Source organism: Oncorhynchus mykiss, chromosome 12, assembly GCF_013265735.2.
Source record: "Oncorhynchus mykiss isolate Arlee chromosome 12, USDA_OmykA_1.1, whole genome shotgun sequence".
Classification (NCBI taxonomy): Eukaryota; Metazoa; Chordata; class Actinopteri; order Salmoniformes; family Salmonidae; genus Oncorhynchus; species Oncorhynchus mykiss.
The window spans coordinates 39,614,138-39,639,928 of NC_048576.1; the positions used below are offsets into that span (position 1 = coordinate 39,614,138).

At 44.6% G+C, this 25,791-nt stretch overlaps 1 protein-coding gene across 3 annotated transcripts in view; it reads right to left on the bottom strand.

The window, feature by feature from the left end:
* LOC110537608 (zinc finger and BTB domain-containing protein 16-A) overlaps positions 1-25,791 on the bottom strand; it is a 121,972-nt gene that overhangs the window by 45,777 nt on the left and 50,404 nt on the right. For all 3 annotated transcript variants that reach the window (XM_036937566.1, XM_036937568.1, XM_036937567.1), the window contains exon 4: positions 1,077-1,163. In XM_036937566.1, coding sequence (XP_036793461.1) covers positions 1,077-1,163 — 87 coding nt within the window. The remainder of the gene's footprint in view (positions 1-1,076; positions 1,164-25,791) is intronic.

The following is a 25,791-nucleotide window of genomic DNA, read 5'->3' on the forward strand; positions in this document are numbered from 1 at the left end:
ACAGGAGAACATTGCTTGGATCACATTGCCAGTCCATAGTCCTGAAAGAGGATGGCTTGTTGTTTGTTTGGCCAGTCACATAAGTGTGGAGTGACAGAATGGCTGTAACCCAGTAAACCGCGGGTCACACACATCAATGCTACACACCAGAGGTTGCGACCCATCTGACACACTCTGGAGTCCAACAGTCACAACACACCTAGTCACCCTTCCCACAGCATCAAGCGGCGGTGGATCAACACACTGTGAGCGGAGGGAAACCCCAGTCAGCCATATATGAGTGAGTGATCTTTGGAATCTGCTGGAAAGACGTCGCCATCCTCATCCTCCTGTCGCTGATAAACCAGACTGGCTTGCCAAGTGAAAGGCACCCCCCCCCCCCACCCCCACCGTCCAGTCCCGTATTCATTACCACTGCTTTATTAAAAGGCCTGATATGATCCAGTCCCATCCAGTGGACGGTAGGTCCCAGGCCTGGGTGTCTCTTCCCTTCCCCCTCTCTGGCATCCAGGCTGTGTCATCAGGCTGAGGGAGCCCGTGTGCCAGAGAAGATTCCAGACCCTCACCTTCCACTGGCCACTGTGGCGCGAGCCAACCGGCTTATAAACATAACTCAGGGGGGTTCGGCTTTATGCCAGAAGCCATGCATGTGGATATGTTCACCGCTGAGTCTTTCTGCTTCGGTCAGCGGCAAGCGCCATAATACATCACCTATTGTAAACACACAGTGGTGTAAAAACTACTAAGACTTAATAATGAGTCAACTATCATTAAGGTCAACTAGCATTAGACGTTACTCAATATACTTCAGACCATTTAGGCACACTAAAATTGATGTGTTTTTTTTGGGCCATATCTGACCTGTTTCACCTGAATTGGTTCAAACTTTAAGCTCAAGAGCATACTGTAGACACTTGCACAACAGACACAGACATAGATGGGTGTACAAGACCATGGTGGGAGTGGAGCAACTGTTTGAAAGAGATCACAATCTCCCTAACACACAGAGTGATGGGGGAACATGTGCAAAGCCTTATTGAAGCAGATGGGGGGGGGGGGGGGGGCTGTGTTCTTACATGTGTGGATCTGTCTGTGAGCCTCCAGAGCATCCTCCTTCTGGAACTGGGCCCCACACTGGTCACAGACAATGGCCTTCTCACCAGCTGCAACACAGGAGAGGAGACAGGAGGGTGTGAAATATGGATGGGTGTTTATAGACCGTATATGAATAGAAAAAGGTGTGTACAGCAGTAGTTATGTAGGATGACATAATATGGTTCCTACAGTGTAGTTGGCTTAACTCTACTTGCGTAGTACAGCATGTGGGGTAGTGCTACATAGCCTTCGGAACAGCCATACCATTTTGGTGTAGTGAAAACATGTATTTAAATTAACAAACTGATACTGCCAAGAGCAGAGCAGAGTGCAGGTTTTTCTTTTAAAGATATCATAAAAAACAATTCCCACACACCTGTAACAAGCAAACTCATGTATAAGTGATGTTCCGATTTTTGAAAATTGGTATTGACATAGCACTGAATATTACATGAGCCATTGTGTCTGAGCAGCTTTATTAGTGCAGTATGGGAACATGTGCCAACGTTGGGCCTCTTCTCTTCACACTGCACTTCTACAATCCAATTCAGTTCAATAAACTTGATTTATTCCCCAGCCAGGGGCAATAACAAAATAATATTTATTGAATTGAACTGTATGAGTGCAGCATGAGGAGCAGAGGTATTTATCAAAACACAAACAAGGGGTGCTATGGGAGCACGTCAAGGCTCGCTAACTCGCTGTCCTGCTCCACCCAGATATCAAACAGGTGTGTTCGGTGTTCCTGTGTGGTCCTGATCCCAGGACAATGAGAACCCTAAACCAGACCTTGGTTGTTCTGTTCTTGGCATCGTCTCCAAGGGTTACGACACCCTCCGGCAGCAGCAGCAGCAAATCAAAACAGGAAGTTAATTCTCATAACTTTTTTTGGTCTCCGAGATGGAGAGAAACTGGGTGTCGGTTTCGCAACACTATTACAAAACAGCTACACTGTTAGTCTGAGGAAGACAAGTTACACTGAGGCATGATGGACAAGATGGAGTTGTACATTTGCCAGTTACTTATGTAACTTATGTAACTGTTTGAGTTATTGTACTAGACCTTAACTGTCATTTCACACACTCACAGCACAAGGCATTAGTTCCTATAGCCATTTCTTCTACAGAAATATAGACTTCAGTAGAAAAAAACTTGCCAAAGTAATACCCTTGATTTTCTGCATATTTTAAGGCAACGTATGGCCAGGGATGTTTAATGCAGAGTTGAACATATGGCACAATTTGTCCGTTAAAAGATACTTAACCTTTGGAGAGGGAACCGTGTTCAGGTGAGATAGACAGAATATCACATTTAAAATTTGCATTAATAAAAATCAGCTAGCCCTGCTTCTTCCAGAGCCCAATGGAGATTATTGGATATTATAGGGTCAGGAGTCTTTCCTGGTTGGGTCACATGGTCTAGAACACAGGTAGGCAATTAGATTCAGCTGCCGGACAATTTGAGGATGGTCTGGAGGCAGGAACTTAATTATAATAATTTGTAAAATGACCATAATTAAAGGCCAAAAAGAGATGATTTTCAAATACAATAATTTCATACCTTGATTACATTGAGACATGATAATGTTTATTTTATTTGAGGGAATACAATAGAATAAAATCCTTTTCAGCTGAATTCTTAGAGATTTTAGTGTCTTTTGACCAAAAATGTGAGTTTTGGCCCGCCGTTCACCTGTTGCCGACCACTGGTCTAGAAAAACTCCTGGCCCTAGCATTGACTATAATGCTTTTTTGACTGCTAGCTTCATTCAATGTACTGTAACCATGAGCAGTCCTCACTAAAAGGGGCCATGAGCCAATTCAATCTTTACCTGGGGGGATCCAGCACAGCGCAGACTTAGTGAACCGGGGCCCCACAAATGGCACAATACTAACCGCTCCCCAGGGAGGCTGAAGTGTACACCCCGGCACATGGACATAAATCCTTAGAGGAAGTGGCGGCGTGACGCCCGTGTCTTTATGTGGACAAAACCTCCGTGGCACCTTATTGGTGTGGGTCATTACTGTCTGAGTGGGGAGGAGGACCGTTAGAGGGGTCACAGCACCCAGTCAGCCAGCCACCCAGCTGGCAGGCAGGACCTGTTCAGGAGGCCACTGAAAAACACTAACCCAAATTAAAGTGATACATTTTCATTCCCTTTCTTACTTATTTTTTTTTATCAATAGAAGGCATCTCGTAGCCAGACAGAGAAGAGGTGAGAGAAAAACTCCTGCCTGGCACAGTGCCCCCCCCCCTCCCCCTCAGCCCCGGGTAGTGCCGTGGAAGCACCAACTCTGCGGCTCAAAATAACTGCCTGCCTCTCCAGAGAGAGAAAGAAAGAAGTGGCTATAAAATAATTGTTCTCTAACAACCCCTGCTTCCTCCCTCCTTGGCCTCCCTCCTTCAAGTTGTCACAACCGGGCCCTAACCTGACATAATGGGCCTTGCACAACTGTTGCTTCGAATAACCCAGGGAAAAGGAGGGGGAGTGGGGGTTTGTGCCACGTGCCACTGACGGACCCTTTTTGCTTCCTCCTCTGTAATATTGCACAACATATTTTGGCAACGAGATTTTTTTTGTGTTTCAAAAGAAACAGAACACTTTGTTTATGGCCTTGCGTGGCAGCCGTGGCAAGAGGAAGCCTCCTTCTCCTTAGGGAGATGGGATATGCAAAAAAACAAACACATTTCCAATTCAAACAGGCATACAATACACACGTGTACATGTGTGAAATAGGACAAATATAGGCACCTACCAAATTATTATTAAGTCAAAGTCACGGCACAGATTGGAGGGAGGTGGGGGGGGAACTCAAGCTGAGCGAAGAGTGGTCGCGGTGGGAGGTCTACAGCGTGTGTTTTTGTAAGGGGGGGGGTACCCCTGATTGGAAGTGCCAGTAGCCCACCCCACGATGTGTCTGTGCTAACCCAATCTAACGGAGCCCATCCGCACCGCATCAGACACAGCCTACCCTCAATGTGATCGCATAACTATGCCATTCAACTGCACTTCTCAGACAGAAGATGCAGTTTGTTCCTTTTGTGGAGAGGCAGAGAGAGAGCACGAGAGAAAGGGGGCAGATCGAATGAATATATATATGTGAGAGAGAGAGTGAGAGAGCGAGAGAGCGATATTCGAGCAGACAAACACAGAAACCAACAAAAACACAGCCTGGCTGTTCGGTGAGCCTACACAAATGGGTTACGCAAGACAGTACACTGGGTGCAAAAAAACACACACACACACACACACACACACACACACCCACACACACACATCCGTCAGAACAATGAGTACAGACACCACGCTCTCCCTTTTTTCCTCTCTCCCTCTCCTCTCCCTTCAGCGGTAACGAGCTGTGCTGTACAGTTTTATTTACACTACCCTCTTATCAGTCACAGAACAGTACGGAGACTGCCAATTGGAAAGGACAGCCCAGAACTGTGTGTTCCCTCGCTCAAGTAGATGTGTACCGCAGGCAGCACATTTTTTATCAACCAAGACAAAAATCCTGGGCCGCAGCCAGGATTCCTCTCAAAACACACACACACACACACTGTGTTACGCACACACAAGAGTATTACGCACGCACAGACACGACACACATAGACCAAGGGCACACAGCACTGACTAACAAACATATACAGTAATTTATACAAATAGACATACAGCTACTCATAGACACGTGCAGCACAGACACAGACAGACAGACAAAATACTTGGATACTCGGAATTACACGATTGTGTAAGCAAACACTGTACAGTAGATAAGATAAAACTGTTTTCCCCCTTGCAAATCCTGACCATAAGGACATGGGAGAGCGGTTAGCTGGTTTACAATGATATTGTTATCAGCAGGGGGGAAAACAGAAATAAAAACAGAAAATCTTCAGGCCACATGACAGTTTTATGGTCTACTGCTCAGAACGAGGATGTCTAGAGACGAGGAAAGCAGACAAATATTGACTTGCCGAATGTGAGGGCGTGTGCGTGCACACAGACACACACCAAAGCAGTCTCTGAATTCAAACCCTCAAAATGGATGCGCTTCAGCACAATCAGTCACCCTTGTTTTTTGCTGCTCAAATCTCTTAATCCATTTTGCCTGCAAACCAAATTTGTCTGTCCAGTAGGTCACAGACAGGCTTTTTTCTCCCTCGCCCTCTCTGTTGCTCGCTCTTTCCTCTGTACAATAAAGCTATTTTCAGTGCTCTTGCCTTGGGGAGACCAGGGGCATCTCAGTCCACATAACGCCCCCCCCCCCCCCCGTCCTGACGTCAGTCAGAGCCTTGTTCAGGCAGTACACTAGTCTGAGCCTCAGACTTGTCTGGGCCTTTGAAGGCCAGATTGCCTGCCTGCTTGCTTGTCATAGCAGCCACACTAACTCACATCCTCCCTACCTCCCAATCCTTCCAGCCCACCAAACTACTAGGGCCGGGACGATACTGGTATCGTGATACTTGTTAGTAAAGAAACAAAACACGAAGCGGATTTAACTTTTTTTGGAAAACAGCCCAAACGTTGGAAACAAAACATCATTATGTTGTCATCCAGAGTCAATTATTTATTTTCCGAGCTATAGCACACTATATTTTACATACAGCAGGTTTTTAAAAAGCTGTGTGTTAATTTTTGCCATGGAACAATATTATGATACTGGTATCACAACCCTACAAACTACCTTTCACTCTTCCTCCCCAACACTTTCCCCCTCTCTGCCACAGAGGTCAAAGTTTCCATGTGTTCTCCGGCTTTACCTACTCCCCATTTTTTTCCGGAAGTGGGTCGCTAGACGTTCTTAAGTTATGACATGTTGGCGTGTTCCCCCTCGGTCCGGCGCGCTCGGACACAAAGGCCTCTTAAAGCTTTGGGGAGGAAACATGAGCCGGGCCGGGGAGCGGAGAGAGGACCCACTGGGGCTTTGCTGGTGTGAAGTGGCAGGAAATGAGGACGGGACCTCCTGAAGTCAGTCCGGCTGGCTGCCCATGTTCCCCCTCTGCTCCCGCCAACACAGGGGCCATTCCTCAAGGAAGACTTCCATTCCTCAAGGCAAAGAGGCCTGATTTGAAAAGCCTTGGTCTCCACAATAGAGGGAGACCAACTCCTAATGCGGAGGTCAGGCCAGTTTGGGCCAGCTGTCCTCAAAAGCGACCGTTGGAATGACAGAAACAAAATAGCTTGTTAGGGTAAGACAGCTTTCATTTGAAGGGTTTGATGTGAGTGGATGCAGTTCTCCCTTTGCACTCAAACCAAGTTAATTGAACCAACACAGACAGGCCACTGGTGCGTAACGCAGGCCTAAATGTACACCAATGTACCGAAAAAGTCCCATCCACAGTTCAAAAAATGGTAGCCATGATTAGTGGGGGACTGTTTCTATATCAAACATCTCTAGACCCAGAGCTAGTCACTGTGTCACTCCCCTGGACTGGGAAGGTCATGGAATGTTCCAGGACATAAACACTTCTTTGAACTGTTGGAGCTGAGGGATAACCATTGGATTTGGGTCTTGGCGAGGGGACGGGAGGCGGCAGGTTTTTTCCATATGAATCTGAGAGTCTGACCACGAGGTGAACCCTCGCCCCCCCCATGACTATTGCAGGACACAGAAAACCCGCTGGATACAGCAATTGACATGTCTTTACAGTGCTGTAAATGCCTTTATTGCTTAGGAGAAATGGATGGAAGGCTGTGTGGGGGGGAGTAAGGCGTTTTCGGTTGTCATTTGCCAGCCTTTATATTTGGCCTGGGGAAAAGATGACTGTGTGAAGCCGGTTCCAACAGATGCCTCTGGATGCCTTTTAACAGAACCAGTCAAAAGAAACGGCCAATGTAAAAGAGTCCAGCCACTAAAAAGCAACCAAAGACCGGGCAACCTGGTAGTCAAATGTAACAAAAGACAACAAGCTGTGGCCATAAAAGACAATCATGTGGTGCTGCTGTATTTGAGCCAGTATCGCAAAGATGGCATGAACAATTGGTTCAGAAGCCGTAGAAATGCTGCACAGTTCCTGACAAATGGGTGCTACAGTGTCTGCAGTGAAACAAAATGGTCACAGGGCTAGAAAGGGGAAACTGAAACGATGGCAGAGCCTGCTGCATACGCGCTCTCTCCACAGGTCAATAACCTGTAAAGATTTAGCATTTAGGGCCCATTATTTCCTGCTTTCAAGTCACACGTTGTCAAAGGAACTACTGGGTTTATTAAGGCCAGAGTAGAGTTAGGATGCCTGGGGGGTGGGGGCTGTAGGCAACAATTACCTCTGGGACAGTAAATGAGACAGGAAAAGGGAGGGACAATATTTGTTTTGGGAGGGAAGACGGACAGAAATGTTTAACAGAAGACTTTAAAAATGCACAAATCCAAGATCGTAATAATCCTTTTTCAATGGGATTGTGAGAGTTTCCGTAATACATTGCCAATAGCAAGGGGACTCTATGTACCTGAAGATTTGTTGGTGACAGCTGAACATCACTAATCCAGATTATCCCTTAAAGACGAGAACAGTCTGAAATATGTGGACATCTGAAGTGCCAACTAGGAGCACATGGTCGCAGAGCCAACAGAAACAAACTGCCGATATGGCCAAGCAGAGATAATAGGAAATCCAAAAACCAAAACAACTGGAAATGTGGTAAACATGCAGCGTTTTAACTGCACTCAGGTGCACTGATTTACATACTTGTTTATTTCGTTTGCATCCAAAATGATTTTTCCCCCAGTTAAAACGCACAAAGTTTTATTGCCTACGAGTTCAAACGGAATGTGATATAAATTATACAAATTCCAAAAGTAAAAGTATTGAGTGAAAATACTTCACCTTAAATAGTCTTAAAAACCTTCATCTTTGGCCAAGATGTCTGCCAAATGACAAAAGGAGTTTGCTGCTTGCTCTTTCCATTATGTCATTTGTTTTTCTGAGAGAGGGGGGACTGAGCCATAATCTTTCCTAGCAAGAAGAAGTGGAAAAGGGGAAAAAGTAGGGTGAGAGAAAGCGAGAAAAAAGAAAGTCAATTCCATAAACATTTTTTTCTTCACAAAAGTGGACAGTGTGACGGGCCATTAACTTCCTCACTAAAACTTTTTACAATGTCCTGCCACACATTCCAGATCTGCTGCCCTCTTCCTCTGAAGCAGCTCCTAGTCAGTCACTCTGCAGTGCACCACAGCACCCAGATATAGTAACGATAGAACCGACACTCGAGAAGTGACAAGCCATTGGCCGAGAGCCAACAAAGGCCAAGAATCAGCTGGGCAAAAATAGGCCAAGCTGCCACTGTACAGTCCTTTCTATACTGAACAAATATATAAATGCAACAATTAACAATTTTACTGAGTTCAGTTCATATAAGGAAATCAGTCAATTGAAATAAATAAATTAGGCACCTAATCTATAGATTTCACATTACTGGGCAGGGGACCAGCCATGGGTGGGCCTGGCTCCCAAGTGGGTGGGCCTATGCCACTGGGGAGCCAAGCCCAGCCATTCAAAATAATTTTTCCCCCCACAAAAGGGCTTTATTACAAACAGAAATACTCCTCAGTTTCATCAGCTGTCCAGGTGGCTGGTCTCAGACGATCCCGCAGGTGAAGGGGCCGGAAGTAGAGGTCATGGACTGGAGTGGTTACACATGATCTGCGGTTGTGAGGCTAGTTGGACATACTGCCAAATTCTCCAAAACGACATTGGAGGCAGCTTATGGTAGAGAAATGAACATTAAATTTTCTGGCAACAGCTCTGGTGGACTCCCTCAAAACTTGATACATCTGTGGCATTGTGTTGTGTGACAAAACTGCATATTTGAGCATCCTTTTATTGTCCCAAGCACAAGGTGCACCTGCGTAATGATCATGCTCTTTAATTAGCTCCTTGATATGCCACACCTGTCAGGTGGATAGATTATCTTGGCAAAGGAGAAAGGCTCACTAACAGGGATGTTAAAAAAATTGTGCACAACATTTGAGAGAAATAATCATTTTGTGCATATAGAACATTTCTGGGATCTTTTATTTCAGCTCATGAAACATGAGACCAAGACTTTGCATGTTGCGTTTATATTTTTGTTCAGTATAGTTAATCTATAACTACATTTTTGACACCTGAAGGGATAGTATAGTAGCTCCTTTGACTGTGCTCTGACTTGAAAGGCACTACTGGCTAGACGGCTCATCAATTTAACAGAGAGCAGAAGCATCTCCTCTGAGAGGCTTCCTGAGCCCCAAACGACAGACCGTTTACTCCAGTCAAAAATAGTCCTCCCTCTGCCTGACCACCAAGATTAGTATTCCGAGGCCATTTAATAGTTCGCAACAGTTTGAACATAATATCCACGCTCTGCTTTTATGCTGCACCTCCTAGTGGAATTAGTAGCATAAAAGCAAGCCTTGTGTGTCCTGGCTACTTCCAGATGGCTTTGGGAGTGCTTTTATCTTTTTTTCCCCCCTCTCTTTCACTTTCTCTCTCTCCCTTTTTTTTTCATACATGAAAGCACTGTCTGCGGAGCTTTGCTTAGCGGGTTGATTGTCTCTTCATCCCGAAAATATTAAAAAATTCTTAGAGTATTTCAGAAGGGAGTCTCTTCCATAAATGGGATTCATAGCTTTCTAATCTGTGCTGAGAAATTGATCTAAAACTTTCCCAGAGCTATCGTCCAACTTACATAATGCAATAAAGGCCATGCCTTGGAGGATATTTACTTTCATGGCCATTTACGTGGCAAACAAATCATGCTTTCTTTTCCTCGGTTGGCATTGTGGTGCGTATGACAGAGTTTATTTCCGTCACCAAATGGCCCACAAAGATTAAATCCGACTCGTATATTTTTTAGGGGGGAATGTTGCGACAAGACCAATCTGGCAAATTATGCAAGTGTCGTCAGTGTCATACCATGTTTATAGATGGTAGATTTTCATAAAATATAAATCAAGAACATATTGCATTGAGAGTAAGCTTAGGTCTTAACCATGGAAAATTTCTGCATACAACAGAATGCTATGTGCTTGATAGCAATGACAACTATGTGCAAAATATAACTTTCACATGGTTAACGGATTGTCATATAATTGAAGGCTGCAGACTAAATGAAGTCTGGAATGGTGGTCAGGTCTGACATAGCACATTTCCCTAATACCATTACACAAAAGCCATGCGTTTGCTGTGGTGACAGCTAATAGAAAGACCTAAGTGCATGGTTATGGGATCATTTTAGGACACGCGACAGTGCTCTCCCACACTCACTGGAACCTGCTTAAACACCCAGACTGCCTCGGGTAAAAAAAAATACTGGCCCAGCTCTGCCGGTGCCAACAAATTCCTCTCCTAATTTCAGTCACAGATAAACACTAGATAATCTTATTGCCACTGCAATGTATGATACGTGGTTATGTCATTAGAACAACATCAGTGTTCTTCTGCTGAGCCAGATAGAGAATCCGTGGCGTTTTATGATAAGGGCTGATTTTCATCCTTCCCAGATGTTTTCCTTTTCTGAGAAAATCCTTCTAATTGAGATATTTTGATGCGGGTGTAACGTAGTCTGATTAGTCAGGTCACACGTTCTCTCAGTCTCCCCAATTTACACCAAGGTTGGTTGTACTCGCTCCAGCCAACGCTGTCCTCTGGGTGAGTAGGTTAACCAGCTGGTTATTATTTTTTGATATGTAGTCAACACAGGCAGCCACAGATACATTAACAGTGATCATTCAGACTGTTTAATATACAGACAGTTCGTCGGGCTGACATGTATGGTTACTAACTGAGGCTACAACTAGGCTTGGACAGTATACTGTACACCAGGGCATTTTTAAATACCCAGGGTATGATTTTCAATACAAATGGTTTTGAATATTTGTATTTTTAAAGAAACACGTGCACGCACACACACTATGTGTAACCCCCGTCAGATGCCCCCCCCCAGCGTGTCTGCGGCTTTCTGGGCGATGAAAGGTAGTGGGCTCCGGGCCTGACAAAAACACCAATCCATACTGGCCACAGGCTCCTCTCCAATCTATTTCTGCTCAGCTGGTTTTAAATGAAGTTATTATGACTCATTAAAATGCCCGCAAGCTTGTGGAAGTCGGCCAATTACGATTTAAATTTAGCCTCTCTCACAACCAAGCTCGCTCCCCCCACTCCTCCCTCCCCTAGCCCCCGTCCAGTACACTTCTCTGGCTCTTTTATTGCATTGCTACCCCCCCCCCCCCCTCCCTTTTCGCCTGTTCCAACCATGCATCACTGCTTTTCAACCACAGATTTACAGCTGGTATCAATTCCTTGATCTTTGAACACAAACAGAACCCAATACACAAACAAGTCATTTCTGCCCGGAGACATGCAAACAAATACACACAATAACTTCAAAAAGGGGAGACACCTTGAGTTACGTTGTTTCCTTACGCCTGCAGTTCCAAAAATGTTACTGTGAATAAAAAATATTGAACAAAAATAGTCGCCCCTCAATTGCATAGACTTTCAGCCCAAAACGTTATGCATGTAGCTGGCTTTCCTTGCAAGTATTTTTCTGACTCTAATCATGACTGCTTCACATGACTGCTTCACATGACTGCTTCACATGACTGCTTCACATGACTGCTTCACATGACTGCTTCACATGACTGCTTCACATGACTGCTTCACATGACTGCTTCACATGACTGCTTCACATGACTGCTTCACATGACTGCTTCACATGACTGCTTCACATGACTGCTTCACATGACTGCTTCACATCACTGCTTCACATCACTGCTTCACATCACTGCTTCACATCACTGCTTCACATCACTGCTTCACATCACTGCTTCACATCACTGCTTCACATCACTGCTTCACATCACTGCTTCACATGACTGCTTCACATGACTGCTTCACATCACTGCTTCACATCACTGCTTCACATCACTGCTTCACATCACTGCTTCACATCACTGCTTCACATCACTTCCTGAATATTGACTTCCATGTCTTGTTATTAATGGGACAAGGTTGACATTTAAGGGATCAGTGTTGATGCTATCATTCTATTTCGTAATTCTTTATTGCATTCCTCAGAACTTGCTCAGTGATAAGAATGATTATCTCTACCAATAAAGCAATACATGGGTGTGTCATTCTGACAGATCTATAGTGCCTGCCATTCCCTGTTTGGGCCTTAAGCCCATGTCAAGGATCTTCCACAGAAAAGGGACTCCAAAAATAAAATACCTACGACCACGCAATGAAGTCCACCTGATCCTTGTACAGCCCCTCTTGAGCAACGTTCACCATTCTGGGAATGAGGTGCACTTCTTTTCAAACAGCCCTCCCCCAACCCCAACAGAGCATGGTGAACTTAACACATGTGTTCTCCCTTGTAGACGTGCTTGTGTGCCTTCTCCCCCTCTCTGAAGTGTGTGTCGAGGTGCATGTGTGTGTTTTCTGCCATATCACTTGTTCCTTTTCAGCAGAACAAATTAATCGAAACCCCCCTTTCCTTTCCAGTGAGTGACACCCACCCACCCCATTTCCTCCCGTCTCTGACAGGAGCTGCTCAGAGGGAGAAAAAAAGAAAGGATGAACCATATCCAACATTCTATGGGCTGTGTTCTGTTTTAGAAAGGCACACAGTGTACTGTGCAGCTCATAAAACTCTAAAACATCCTCCAGACGCTGCCGCAATCACCCTCCATCAAAACACTCGCTGCACTCACCCTCCACACAAAACACACCATCTCGCATACAAAAATAAGAGCCGGCATCGAGCTGAATACCAAATCAGCCCATTAGAGCACAGGGGCACTCGCTACTTAGCAACCAAAGGGATTTAAAGCTGCAATACCCTGACAACAAAGGAGTAAGGGAGTAAGATCAAGGTCTTTTTTCTACATGGGTATTATGGGCTAGTTGGGAGCTTCCTTTTGGGTTTTCATTTTAGCACCAGAGATGTTTCTTTAACTAGGTGATGGTTAACGGACAAGGCAATTTTGAATATCCTATTGAATCTTATGAATAAGGTGTCTTGTCGCCGAGGTAACTCGATGGGGGCTACTTGTGAAGTTGAGAGGTGAAAGCATCATAAATCATTATGTATCAATACGACTCGATTTAATTGACCTCGTGTTAAGATCTGAAGCCGGGCCAAATGTGTTTTGTAGTACTAGACATAATTATATGAGCGGTACAATGAACGTCGAGAGAGACTCGTTTAGTAAGAACAGTCATAAAAACACACAAGGTCAGATATTGAATGACTAGCGCTCAAGTACCATATAATAAATAGTAGGTTATTGAAACAGGATCCAACTTAGACAACATGCAGTAGTAATTAGTGGTTTACTATAATGACACAAACACTGTAGCACCTCACCTACTTGGGGAATAGTCTAGAAGCTTAAGAGAATCAAGAGAAATGGCCTTAAGGGACAAGCAAACTAAACTGGGCCATCCAGTTCCGTCATAGTGTAACGACAGATGACTAACAGTCAAAGGTGTCACCTCCCATTATGTACAGTACAGTCAAATCAAATGTTATTATAAAGCCCTTTTTACATCAGCAGATGTCAAAGTGCTTACACAGAAACCCGGCCTAAAACCCCAAACAGCAAGCAATGTAGACGTAGGCCATCCTTGTCACATACTGTACAGCCTAGATAGACCATCCCTCTTCCAGAGGCTTATAGAGAGCAGCCAGGTAGATACATTGAGTTCTGGCTAAAATGGGACAGTTTACTGAAAGAACACTATTTCCACCGGTCAAGTCTCATTTCAGGTGGATGGAGGTCTTAACTGGTTCCCTCCTGTCTCTTTGTGTGTGTGTGTGTGTGTGTGTGTGTGTGTGTGGGAGACTGGAAGCGCTTTTTGATGAGGAGAGAAGATGCCGGACAATTACTGAGGCCATTATAGCCAGGGACCCAATCGTCTCTTCTGGACCTTTGTAATGGAGGCAGATTTATGCCCCAAATAATTCAAGTGTTGTTTTTAAATAGGGGTTTAATGTACATCAACAGGTCAGGGAAAGTATTATGGGTTTAAACCACCAGAGAGGAGTTAGGGCACACGGCCAAACAGAAGCTTGGCCCATTTATCCATGCCGTCTGTCATCCTGTGCTAATGTACTGGAGGGAGGGAGGAGGGGAGGGAGTGGGGGCGGTGAGCTATGGTGTCAGCTGTTGTGAAAAATATACATGTAAAATCACAGGGCATTTTCTTTTCTACTTTTTCCCCCCCAAAAAACTTTTAGAGCTTTTCCTCCACAACCCCCCACCACGTCCCCCTCCCTGTCCTGATTCACAAGGCCCTTCTCTATTTTGGAATATGTGGCTTGGAAGGCAGTCAAGTTCCATTAATTTCTGGTTTGGGTACAGTATGTTCTTGGACACATCTGCGAGTGATCATAAACACGCTGGAATGCTGGCAGAACATCCAGACCTGCCGGCACAACCATGATGTCATCACTGTGAGGGAAGAGCTGGAGCAGGGCCAAGAAAGCTCCACCGAGCCGCTCCACTATACTCTACTCCTCGCTCGCTCTCTGTTCTGCTCCCACGGTAGTAAGACAGTTGAGAGAGAGAGAAAGAAAGAGAGAGAGAGGCAGAGGGAAAGAGAAAGAGAGAGAGAAACACTTTCACCTGGGCTTTTCTCATCATCCCCCCTACTTCCTCTTTCCCACTCCCCAGCACTCCGTTTTTCTAAATACCTCACATTTTTTCAATGTCTTAATGCTTTAGCCATTTATATGGGGCGCACAAAGAAGTGGGAGCAGGTGTCAGTCAGGTGCACTGAGAGTTAACTAGCAGATTATGTCAGGGTTGATATGAGGTGGGCTGCAGGAAAGAGGGGGAGGTCCAAGATCTTGGCTCATGGCTCCTCTGCTCTGTAATGGCAACCCAATAGAGGTGTGCAGTTTGATATTTGGAGTCAACTTGGTGACATGGACTGGGTCTAAGACAACCTCTGTCAAGGTTTTCTTAGGTTGCCAGAGTGTTAACTTTTAACACTGTAACCCAAGTAAGGGTTAGAGCAGGAAGACCGACAGAAAAGACAATGCAATACTAACAATGGGAGCAGAAGAATCCCCCAGGGCTGATACCGTGGGACAAACAGTGAGCCATCGCAGAAATATCTGGCAACCCCAAAACAGGTGACTGTCCTTCCTGAGTGTGGCTGGCTGGCTAACCGAGTTTGAAACCAGCAAAACAAGCTTTGGAGACATTTTTAAGTGTCAGTGAGGGGGGATAATATGGCAGAGTGAAAATAACAGTATACACACGTAGCCTCAGAGTGGAGGAGGCAAGCTGTACTGTCATGTTCCAGCAAACATGACACTCTTTTCCTGATAGTCCACCGGCAGTAATATCCCCCATGTGATCCTGGCTGGGTCTCGCCGTCTGGACGTAACGTGCCTTTGTGTGTCTGTATTAGAGTCAGTGTGGGTTTCTGAGTGCATGCGTGTGTATTTGCAACGTGTGTGTCTGTGCGTGGTGAGGGAGGGGGCCTGCTGCCGGACGAGACTGCTCCCTAGCCTAGCTCAGACGGCTGAGCTAATGAAGTCAAGTGAGGCCCAGAGCTGGGTCTCCCTGGAGAATAGAGCCCAGACTTAATCAGGCCGGGGCAGCCAGGACAGGCCTGCTAATGACACAGCCCTGGGAGTCTGGACGGCGTGCACACGTGGCCCTGTGTGTGTCTGTCTACTGTATGTCATTTAATCTAGTTTCTGTGTGTGCATGTGTGTGCGCACAGCATGTCTGTCCATTAAAACATTCAATCAATCAATTCCATTTCTCTCAGTACAAGTTTAGTTGGCTTTGCAAGCCAAAGCTCATATAGGGTTTCATTTCTGCCACTTCACAGCCTATACAGTTGGTTAATCTGTGAACTCTTGGCTGTTACTGTAAACAGAGGATTAGAGCTTTTGAATCTAAAAAAGACGTTGAGATAAAAACTTGCTTTGATGGTGCATTATTTTCGCTCACTGAGCCTGAACAGCCATGGTTTGGAGAAGAGGAATAATTACATCATATAAAGCATCCATGTGCTTTAAAAAATGTAACTATAAATCATCTAAGTCTGTGGGCCAACTGGTCCCAAGACTATTCCACAACACTCTACCAAAAGGGATACCAGGGCATCTCACATCACACCTCCTAAAGGGCCAGAGTTTCTCCCTTCCCTGTTCCCAAACAGCTGAGTCACTGTTCCTCCAGGCCACTCTGCCTTCCCCTCGCGGGCTCCCAGGACGCGGTGACCTTATAACTTGGGGAAAAACACAGGCACACGCCACTTCTTTATTGGGCCCACGGCCCACAGAGGCCCACTCATCAGCTTACCATATCGGTGCTAGACATCCACCAGACTCCTCTTACATTCAACAGTTACTCTGATGGCTCAACCACCGCCACGGCAAACACTAACTGCTCGACAGACAATAATACATAAAAAAATCCCCACTCATAACAAACACTAGAAAAAAAACTGGCACAAGACTCACTGTACATACTGTACCCTCGGCTGTGGCAGGCAGCCCAGACTGGCGAGCCGCCAAGTCCCCGATAAAACAAGCACACAGAGGGAGAGACAGAGACAGAGAGAGAGAGAGACACAGACAGAGAGAGAGAGACACAGACAGAGAGAGAGAGAGACACAGACAGAGAGAGAGAGAGACACAGACAGATAGAGAGAAGAGAAAGGGAGAGAGAGAGAAGAGAAAGGGAGCGAGAGAAGAGAGAGAGAGAGAAAGGGAGAGAGAGAGAGAGAGAGAGAGAGAAAGGGAGAGAGAGAGAGAAAGGGAGAGAGAGAGAGAAAGAGAAAAAGAGAGAGAAAAAGAGAGAGAGAGAGCGAGAGAAAGGGAGAGAGAGAAGAGAATGTGAGTGAGACAGGCTGCACTGGCGGACTGGAGCGGGGAGGGGAGGGACAGCGACGGCTGAAAAGGTAAACATCCCCACACAGTACACTGTGCATACCAACAAGTATTCCTCGTCCTCCTCCCTCTCGCCTTCCATCTCTCTTTCACTCTCTGTCTGTATGTCTGAGGCTAGGTGAAGGGTGGGGGCTGGTTTGGGGGGGGAGGGGGCATATACAGGGACCTGTGAGCTGTCATTTCAGAGAGAGAGAGAGAGATGATAAAAATCAAGACACGCACCGAGGTCGGGATGGAAAAGAATTTGAAAGTCTGAGGCAAAAAAAAATATCAAAGGGCCTCGGCTCGTCGCTCGTCTCTCCCTAACCGTCGCTGTCTTGATAGAAGCGCCTGTCTGCTTTACGCCAGACCAAAGCTCCAATGAGTCAACACTGACATGTACACAGCACAGGTTGGCATTGTGCGTCAAGCAAGCCAGCCCTGCGAAAGTTTCAGCGCTTGAGCTAAAAATACACTGCCCACATCCTTCACTCACTTTTCATTGTTGAGGGGAATAATTTCTTGCGGTTCTTCCTAGAGTTTCAAATGTGTGTGAAAAGGCAGGCAGACGGTTGTTTGCCATTTCCTTTTTTAGCTTGCCACCCATTGACAACTTCAATGAATATTTCTGGAGGGTGGCCAAGAATTTGTCAGGTCGAGTATTTACCTACTCACCTGTTGAAAGCAGTCAGCTTTATCATCCAGTAACCACTTCATTCTCGTCATGACTCACAGCTCTGATAATGATTGGACCAATGATCTCCTGAATGACTTGGTTAATGATGATGCTAGACCAGATCTGGACTCAATCAAGATGGGGAAACTAAGGCCAACCAGGTCTGCCTTTACTATGCAGCCTAGGTGCTGAAGACTCGTTTCCACAGGCACCCGGGAGCTAAGCAAGCCATAGTAAAACCCTCTTTTGAAGTCTTCTATAGTCTTTCTCTGAGGCAAGGAGAAGCGGCTGAGTCCGGGATTACCCGACTCATTTTAAAACTTCCACATTGCAATAATTCTTCCCCTAAGGATTGCTTGATTACACGCACCGTCTTACTGTCGCAGCAGGAGTTGCCTGAGGTGGCAGTGTACAATACAAACTCTGCTGAATTTCAGAGAGAAGAAGAAACTCAATGTTGTGTCATGGGATTTTGGCTCCAGGATCTGAGAAACTGGGGAGGCTGGGAGAATGTGTTGGGGTCTCCGACCTGCAGTGTGTTTATTACACTGTTGTAGTCATAAATGTCACAGCCAGCTTTAATACAGACATGCTTTTTATTATGGATGTCAAACAAGAGCTGTGTTTGTGGTCTTTCCGACTAGCGAATGTGTAGTAGTGGGGATTTGGAAGGGGATTCTAAAATAAACATAATATATTTCCTTAAAGCTGTATTCTTACATGCTGAGTCGTGCACAGAGCCAATTCACCGGCACAGCGTGAGGCGTCATTCATCTCCCCGCCGCAACATGGCGGGAGAGCCACCTCGGCGACAAATCAAAACCTGTGTTGCTACATCCTGAGGCCCCAGACTCCGGCATTAATTGCGAGATACTAATTTGTTTGTTCAAAACCCCTTTGAAACATGACTGAGGGAGAACAAACAATGGTGACATGACATCTCTCATTTACATATAATGGGAGAGAAACGAACAACACTGTTGTGTTTCCAGTGTGGAAGGAACATTGTGGTCGTATGTGGAAACATATGTAAATCAAATCAAATTTTATCTGTCACATGCGCCGAATACAACAGGTGTAGGTAAACCTTACAGTGAAATGTTTACTTACAAGCCATTAACCAAAAATGCAGTTAAGAAAATATCCACCCCCAAAAAAGTAAGAGATAAGAATAACAAATAAGCAGTAAATTACAATACCGGGGCTATATAAGGGGGCACCGGTGTCGAGGTAATATGTACATGTAGGTAGAGTTATTCAAGTGACTATGCATAGATAATAACAGCGTAGCAGCAGTGTAGAGAGAGGTGGGGGGGAGGACAATGCAAATAGTCTGGGAGGGCCTCCCGGGTGGCGCAGTGGTTAAGGGTGCTGTACTACAGTGCCAGCTGTGCCACCAGAAACTCTGGGTTCACGCCCAGGCTCTGTCGTGACCGGGAGGTCCGTGGGGCGATGCACAATTGGCCTAGCATCGTCCGGGTTAGGGAGGGCTTGGCCGGTAGGGATATCCTTGTCTCATTGCGCACCAGCGACTCCTGTGGTGGGCCGTGCGCAGTGCACGCTAACCAAGGTTGCCAGGTGCACGGTGTTTCCTCCGACACATTGGTGCGGCTGGCTTCCGGGTTGGATGCGCGCTGTGTTAAGAAGCAGTGTGGCTTGGTTGGGTTGTGTATCGGAGGACGCATGACTTTCAACCTTCGTCTCTCCCGAGCCCGTACGCGAGTTGTAGCGATGAGACAAGATAGTAGCTACTAAACAATTGGATACCACGAAATTGGGGAGAAAAAGGGGTAAAAAATACAAAATAAAAAAGCAAATAGTCTGGGTAGCCATTTGATTCGATGTTCAGGAGTGGGGGGGATATTTTCTTAAAACTGCATTTTTGGTTAATGGCTTGTAAGTAAACATTTCACTGTACAACACCTGTTGTATTTGGCGCATGTGACAAATACAATTTTATTTGATTTACATATGTTTCCACATACGACCACATAATGTTCCTTCCACACTGGAAACACAACAGTCAGTCAAGTCAAGTGTTGTTCGTTTCTCTCCCATTATACGTAAATGAGAGATGTCATGTCACCGTTGTTTGTTCTCCCTCAGTCATGTGGCTTGGGGGTAGAAGCTGTTTAGAAGCCTCTTGAACCTAGACTTAGTGTGCCGACCTAGACTACCGTTTGAGGGGCAGTAGCAGAGAGAACAGTCTATGACTAGGGTGGCTGGAGTCCCATATGTCGTGTGGGTGGGCAGGAGGTTGGATCAGGCCAACACGTGGAGGGGTAAGGGGAAACCTACACAACAGGGAACCCAGAGTCCAATGGCTTTTACAGACCGTCTATAAACCATCTGCACTTAAAGCCCGAGGAAGAGAGGAGTCCAATAAAGAAAAAAGCCCAACTGCACTAAGTAGGCCCTGAATCCACAGGCTGACCGTGGCCAGTGTCAGCCTGGCTGGATCAATAGCCGCTGTGTGTTGAATTACATGGCTTTTAGATGGCTAATGCCATGGCCCAGGCTCTAAACCAATGGGGCCAAAATCTCCACTGAATGTTGATTTAAAACCACTGCAGCCCGTTGTAAATCCGGAAATATATCTCATGTTATGGGTCTTTATCAGTTCATTAAATCATATCCGTGAGTACTACACTGAACACAAATATGAACGCAACATGCAAAGTGTTGGTCACATGTTTCATGAGTTGAAATAAAAGATCCCAGAAATGTTCATACACACAAAAAGCTTATTTCTCTCCTGTTAGTGATAATTTCTTCTTTGTCAAGATAATCCATCCACCCTACAGTTGTGACATATCAAGAAGCTGATTAAACAGCATGATCATTGCACCTTGTGCTGGGGACAATAAAAAGCCACTATAATTTGCAGTTGTGTCACACAACACAATGCCACAGTTCTCTCAAGTTTAGGGAGCGTGCAATTGGCACGCTAATTGCAGAAATGTCCACCAGGGCTGCTGCCAGATAATTGAATGTTAATTTCTCTACCATGAGCCTCCTCTAATGTAGTTTTAGGGCATTTGGCAGTACGTACAACTGGCCTCACAACCGCAGACCAAGTGTAACCACGCCAGCCCAGGATCTCCACATCTGGCTTCTTTACCTGTGGGATCATCTGAGACCAGCCACCCGGACAGCTGATGAAACTGGGGGTTTGCACAACCGAATAATTTCCGCACAAACTGTCAGAAACCGTCCCAGAGAAGCTCATCTGCGTGCTCGTCGTCCTCACCAGGTTCTTGACCTGACTGCAGTTCGGCATTGTAATCAACTTCAGTGGCCAAATGATCAACTTTGATGGCCACTGGCATACTGGAGAAGTGTGCTCTTCACGGATGAATCCAAATTCCAACTGTACCGGGCAGAGGGCAGACAGCATGTATGGCATCGTGTGGGCGAGCGGTTTGCTAATGTCAACTTTGTGAACAGAGTGCCACATGGTGGCGGTGGGGTTATGGTATGGGCATGTATAAGCTACGGAAAATGAACACAATTGGATTTTATTGATGGGAATTTGAATGCACCTCCACCACCAAATGTTTTAACATAATGCACAAGCCCCATGTCGCAAGAATCTGTAGAGAATTCCTGGAAGTTGAAAATGTCCCAGTTCGGGGGTGCGGTTTCAACATGGCTACGTAAAGACATGTTCTGAGGCCTCTCCACTCAGGGCTGAAACGTTTCGGTTTCAACCTTTTAACTATCAAAATGGGGCGGCATTCTTATTACAGTATATAGGCGAGGCTACATGTGACTATGGTGTGTGTGTTCAGCACGAGTGCAATAGTGATAATGTTTAGGACAATTTAAAATATTAGGCTATTCATTTTTCATTCACATGTCCATAGATCTATGTTAATTCGCCATTATTCAACATAGGACAAACACTTAATGGGCTTCCTGTTAGTAGCGTGACAGAAAATAGTGTAGGTACTATTTTTGGTTCTGTCGTTTCATTTTGAGACTTGGCAGTGGGGTTATATTTTTATTTGCAGGTTTTATTTTAGGGTTACACAAGCGTGTTATTAATTTTGTTTTGTTTTTGTGATGCACTACTCATTCTGGGTTAAGTCTAATACCACTGTAACATAAACAGTTCATTTAAAGCAGTCTCCTGGAATGTTCGGGGTAGTGGGCATGTGGTCAAGATTAAGAAAATACTAACATCCTTAAAAAAGGAAAGGGTTTCAATTGCGATGCTACACGAGACCCATTTATCTTCAACAGAACACGCTAAGCTGAAGAGGGACTGGGTACTTTTCTTCTTTTAGTTCAAACAAAAGAGGCACTGCCATCTTTGAAAATAAAAATGTCAGTCACCCGTGTGGCACAGTGGTCTAAGGCTCTACAGCGCAGTGCAAGCTGTGCCACTAGAGATTCTGGGTTCGAGTCCAGGCACTGTCGCAGCCGGCCACGACCGAGAGACCCATGGGGTGGCGCACAAATGGCCCAGTGTCGTCCGGGTTAGGGGAAGGTTTGGCCGGCAGGGATGTCCTTGTCTCATTGCACACTAACGACTCCTGTGGCGGGCTGGGTGAAGTGCATGCTGACATGGTCGCCAGGTGCACGGCGTTTCCTCCGACACAAAGGTGCAACTAGCGTCCGGATTAAGTGGGCATTGTGTCAAGAAGCTGTGCGGCTTGGTTGGGTTGTGTTTTGTTTTGGAGGACGCACGGGTCTCTCGACCATCACCTCTCCCGGGTCCGTACGGGAGTTGCAGCGATGAGACAAGACTAACTAAAGAATTGGATACAGCGAAATTGGGGAGAAAACGGGTTAAAAAAAAATGTATTAAATAAAAGGAAATGTCCAATTTATATATTTGAGCACCAAGATACCATGAAGGACGGTTTATTTTGATTACAGGTAATATACTTCAACATATTACTATACTCCCTCAAATGTATGTCTGACATGATTTTATTATTTAATCAATACTGAAAGGGACTTGGGTTTATTTCAGGAGATTTTAACTGTACTTTGGGTAAATTGGATAAATCATCAACTGCTCCAGTCTCGAATCATTGAGCCTCAAATACATCTGTGATTCATCTGGTTTAGTAGACATAATGTATGGAGAGAGCTAAATCCTAATGTCAGAGACTATACTTTCTACTTTAGACCCCATAATCCATATTCTAGATGTAACTATTTTTTTTAGGCCCTCTACTTACTAGCATTTTGTCCAGTCATGTGCTATTGGTTCTATAGTCATTTCTGACCATGCCCCAGTGTATATAGATATTGAAATTGGCAAAACAATCCCCAAAATGAGATGTCTCTGCTTAACAATGAAGGATTCTGCACTGTGATCAAAGATAAATGATCACATTACTGTCTCGACAATCAACTCTCTCCTGTCTCAGCTGCAACTATCTGGGATGCTGCTAAATAAAGTATAAGGGGTCATATCATTTCCCAAGCCTCGATCATCAAGAAGCTTAGAATGGAAAATAGGAACAAATTGGAGGCTGTAAAGCATTTACAACTTCTTAATAATCAACCCAGGTGAACTGGAATTCACTAGCTTGTGCTAAGGCCAAACTCAATTTAGAGCATACAAAGCATGTAAAAAAAACAAAAAAACGTTGATTTTTACCAAGCAAAAATATTATGAGTTTGGTAACAGTCTGAGCCGTCTACTTGCACACCAACTTAAAAAATAACAGAATGAACGCTTGATTAAGTCTATATGGATGGCAGATGGCTTGATTAAGTCTATATGGATGGCAGATGGCTCCACTTCTTATGATCATTGCTTATCAATAATACGTTTTGCGACTTCTATAAATCTCTTTATACTTCACAATGTACAAGATCGAACAATGAAATGCCAAAATATCTGATTAAGATCCCCCACCGAGTTTTGCAGCCGCCTAAGGCACTGCATCTCAGTGAAAGAGGCATCACTACAGACCCTGGTTTGATTCCAGGCTGTATCACAACCGGCAGTGATTGGGAGTCCCATAGGGCGGCGCACAATTGGACCAACATCGTCCAGGTTAGGGTTTGGCCGGGATAGGTCGTCATTGTAAATAAGAATGTGTTCTTAACTCACACACAAACACCACACCAAAAGGTTGGGGTCACTTAGAAATGTCCTTGTTCTAGAAAGAAAAGCCCATTCTTTGTCCATTAAAATAACAAATTGATCAGAAATACAGTATAGACATTGTTAATGTTGTAAATTACTATTGTAGCTGGAAACGGCTGATTTTTTATGGAATATCTACATAGGCGTACAGAGGCCCATTTTCAGCAAACATCACTCCTGTGTTCCAATGCCAAGTTGTGTTAGCTAATCCAAGTTTATAATTTTAAAAGGCTTATCGATCATTAGAAAATAATTTTGCAATTATGTTAGGACAGCTGAAAACTGTTGTCCTGATTAAAGAAGCAAAAAGAAAAAAAGAAACTGGCCTTCTTTAGACTAGTTGAGTATATGGAGCATCAGCATTTGTGGGATCGATTTTACAGGCTCAAAATGGCAAGAAACAAATGTTTTTCTGAAACTCATCAGTCCATTCTTGTTCTGAGAAATGAAGGCTATTCCATGCGAGAAATGTCAAAGAAACTAAAGATCTCGTACAACGCTGTGAACTACTCCCTTCACAGAACAGGGCAAACGGTCTCTAACCAGAATAGAAAAAGGAGTGGGATTTTTCAGTACATAATACACTCTTAGCTTTGAAAGATGCAAGGAGGTACTTGCAGATTCCCGACCACATCACTCTGGTCACCGATTGCCCTTAATTCAGATCCCACCCCCCCCAAAAAAAGGAGTATTGGACTTCTGGACTGTAAGACGAAGGGTATTGCTGACCTTATGCCTTTATTTACTCAGGACACTCTTAAATCGTTTCAACAGATAAAAACTGAGTTTGACATACCCAACAAAGATTTGTTTAAGTACCTACAACTTGGATACTTCATAGAGAGTCAGAAGAAAGTCGATATACTATGTTTTCAAATTACTGAAGTTGAAAAACTATTTAAGAATCGTACTGTTTAGAGCGTTTTAATCTCCGACATATATTCTATTTTAGCGAACAGAAGTGCCTCATCCTATGACGCGTTGAGACATGTTTGGGAGAGAGACATTGGACATGCATTTGGTGAGGAAGAATGGGCTTCTATCTGCGAAAGGGTCTACCCCAAATGCACCTCCATAAGCATACAATAACTACATTTCAAGTGTTTTCATAGAACCTACTTTACACCTGTCTGCCTTCATAAAATGTTTCCCAATGCATCACAGTTACGTTTCAAATGTAAACAGGATACTTGCACCTTCACACACATTTGTTTGGTACTGTAGCAGAATCCAGTCTTATTGGAATGATATTCATTTACACAAAGAATATCTGCAATTAGCTTTTTCACCGAATGTATATTTTCCTCTACTTTGATTGTAAATGTTGCGTTTGACCCGGACTCTGAACATCTGTTCAATACCCTTGTTTACTTAGCCTAAACGTGTATATTGTCATTATGGTCCACGCCTCATGTACCATCTGCGAGAATGTGTATTTCTCAAGCGTCTGCTATTATACCCATGAAGGCACTTACCTTTGATTTACACTAAAGTCTGATACATTTTGGAAAATCTGGTCTCCATTATGGTCCTATGTAGAACAGCTCCCATAAATGCCCCATGTTATAATTGTGATGTTTGTATATATTATTTTCTACATTTTATGACTGCCTTTTTGTGTAATGTTTTCCTGTATCCGTATTCCTTTGATTGTACTTTGTTTGGTTGTCTATGTAAAATAACATTTTCATAATATGATGATTACAAAAAGAAAATGTCCCAGTTCTTCCATAGCCTGCTTACTCGCTACATGTCACCATTGAGCATGTTTGGGATGCTCTGGATAAACGTGTACGACAGCGTGTTCCAGTTCCCGACAATATCCAGAAACTTCGCACAGCCATTGAAGAGTAGCAGTACAACATTCCACAATCAACGACCTGATCAACTATGTGAAGGAGAAGTGTAGCGCTGCATGAAGCAAATGGTGGTCACACCAGATACTGACTGGTTTTCTGATCCAAGCCCCTATTGTTTTTAAAGGTATTTGCATATCTGCATTCCCAGGCATGTGAAATCCATAGATTATTAACT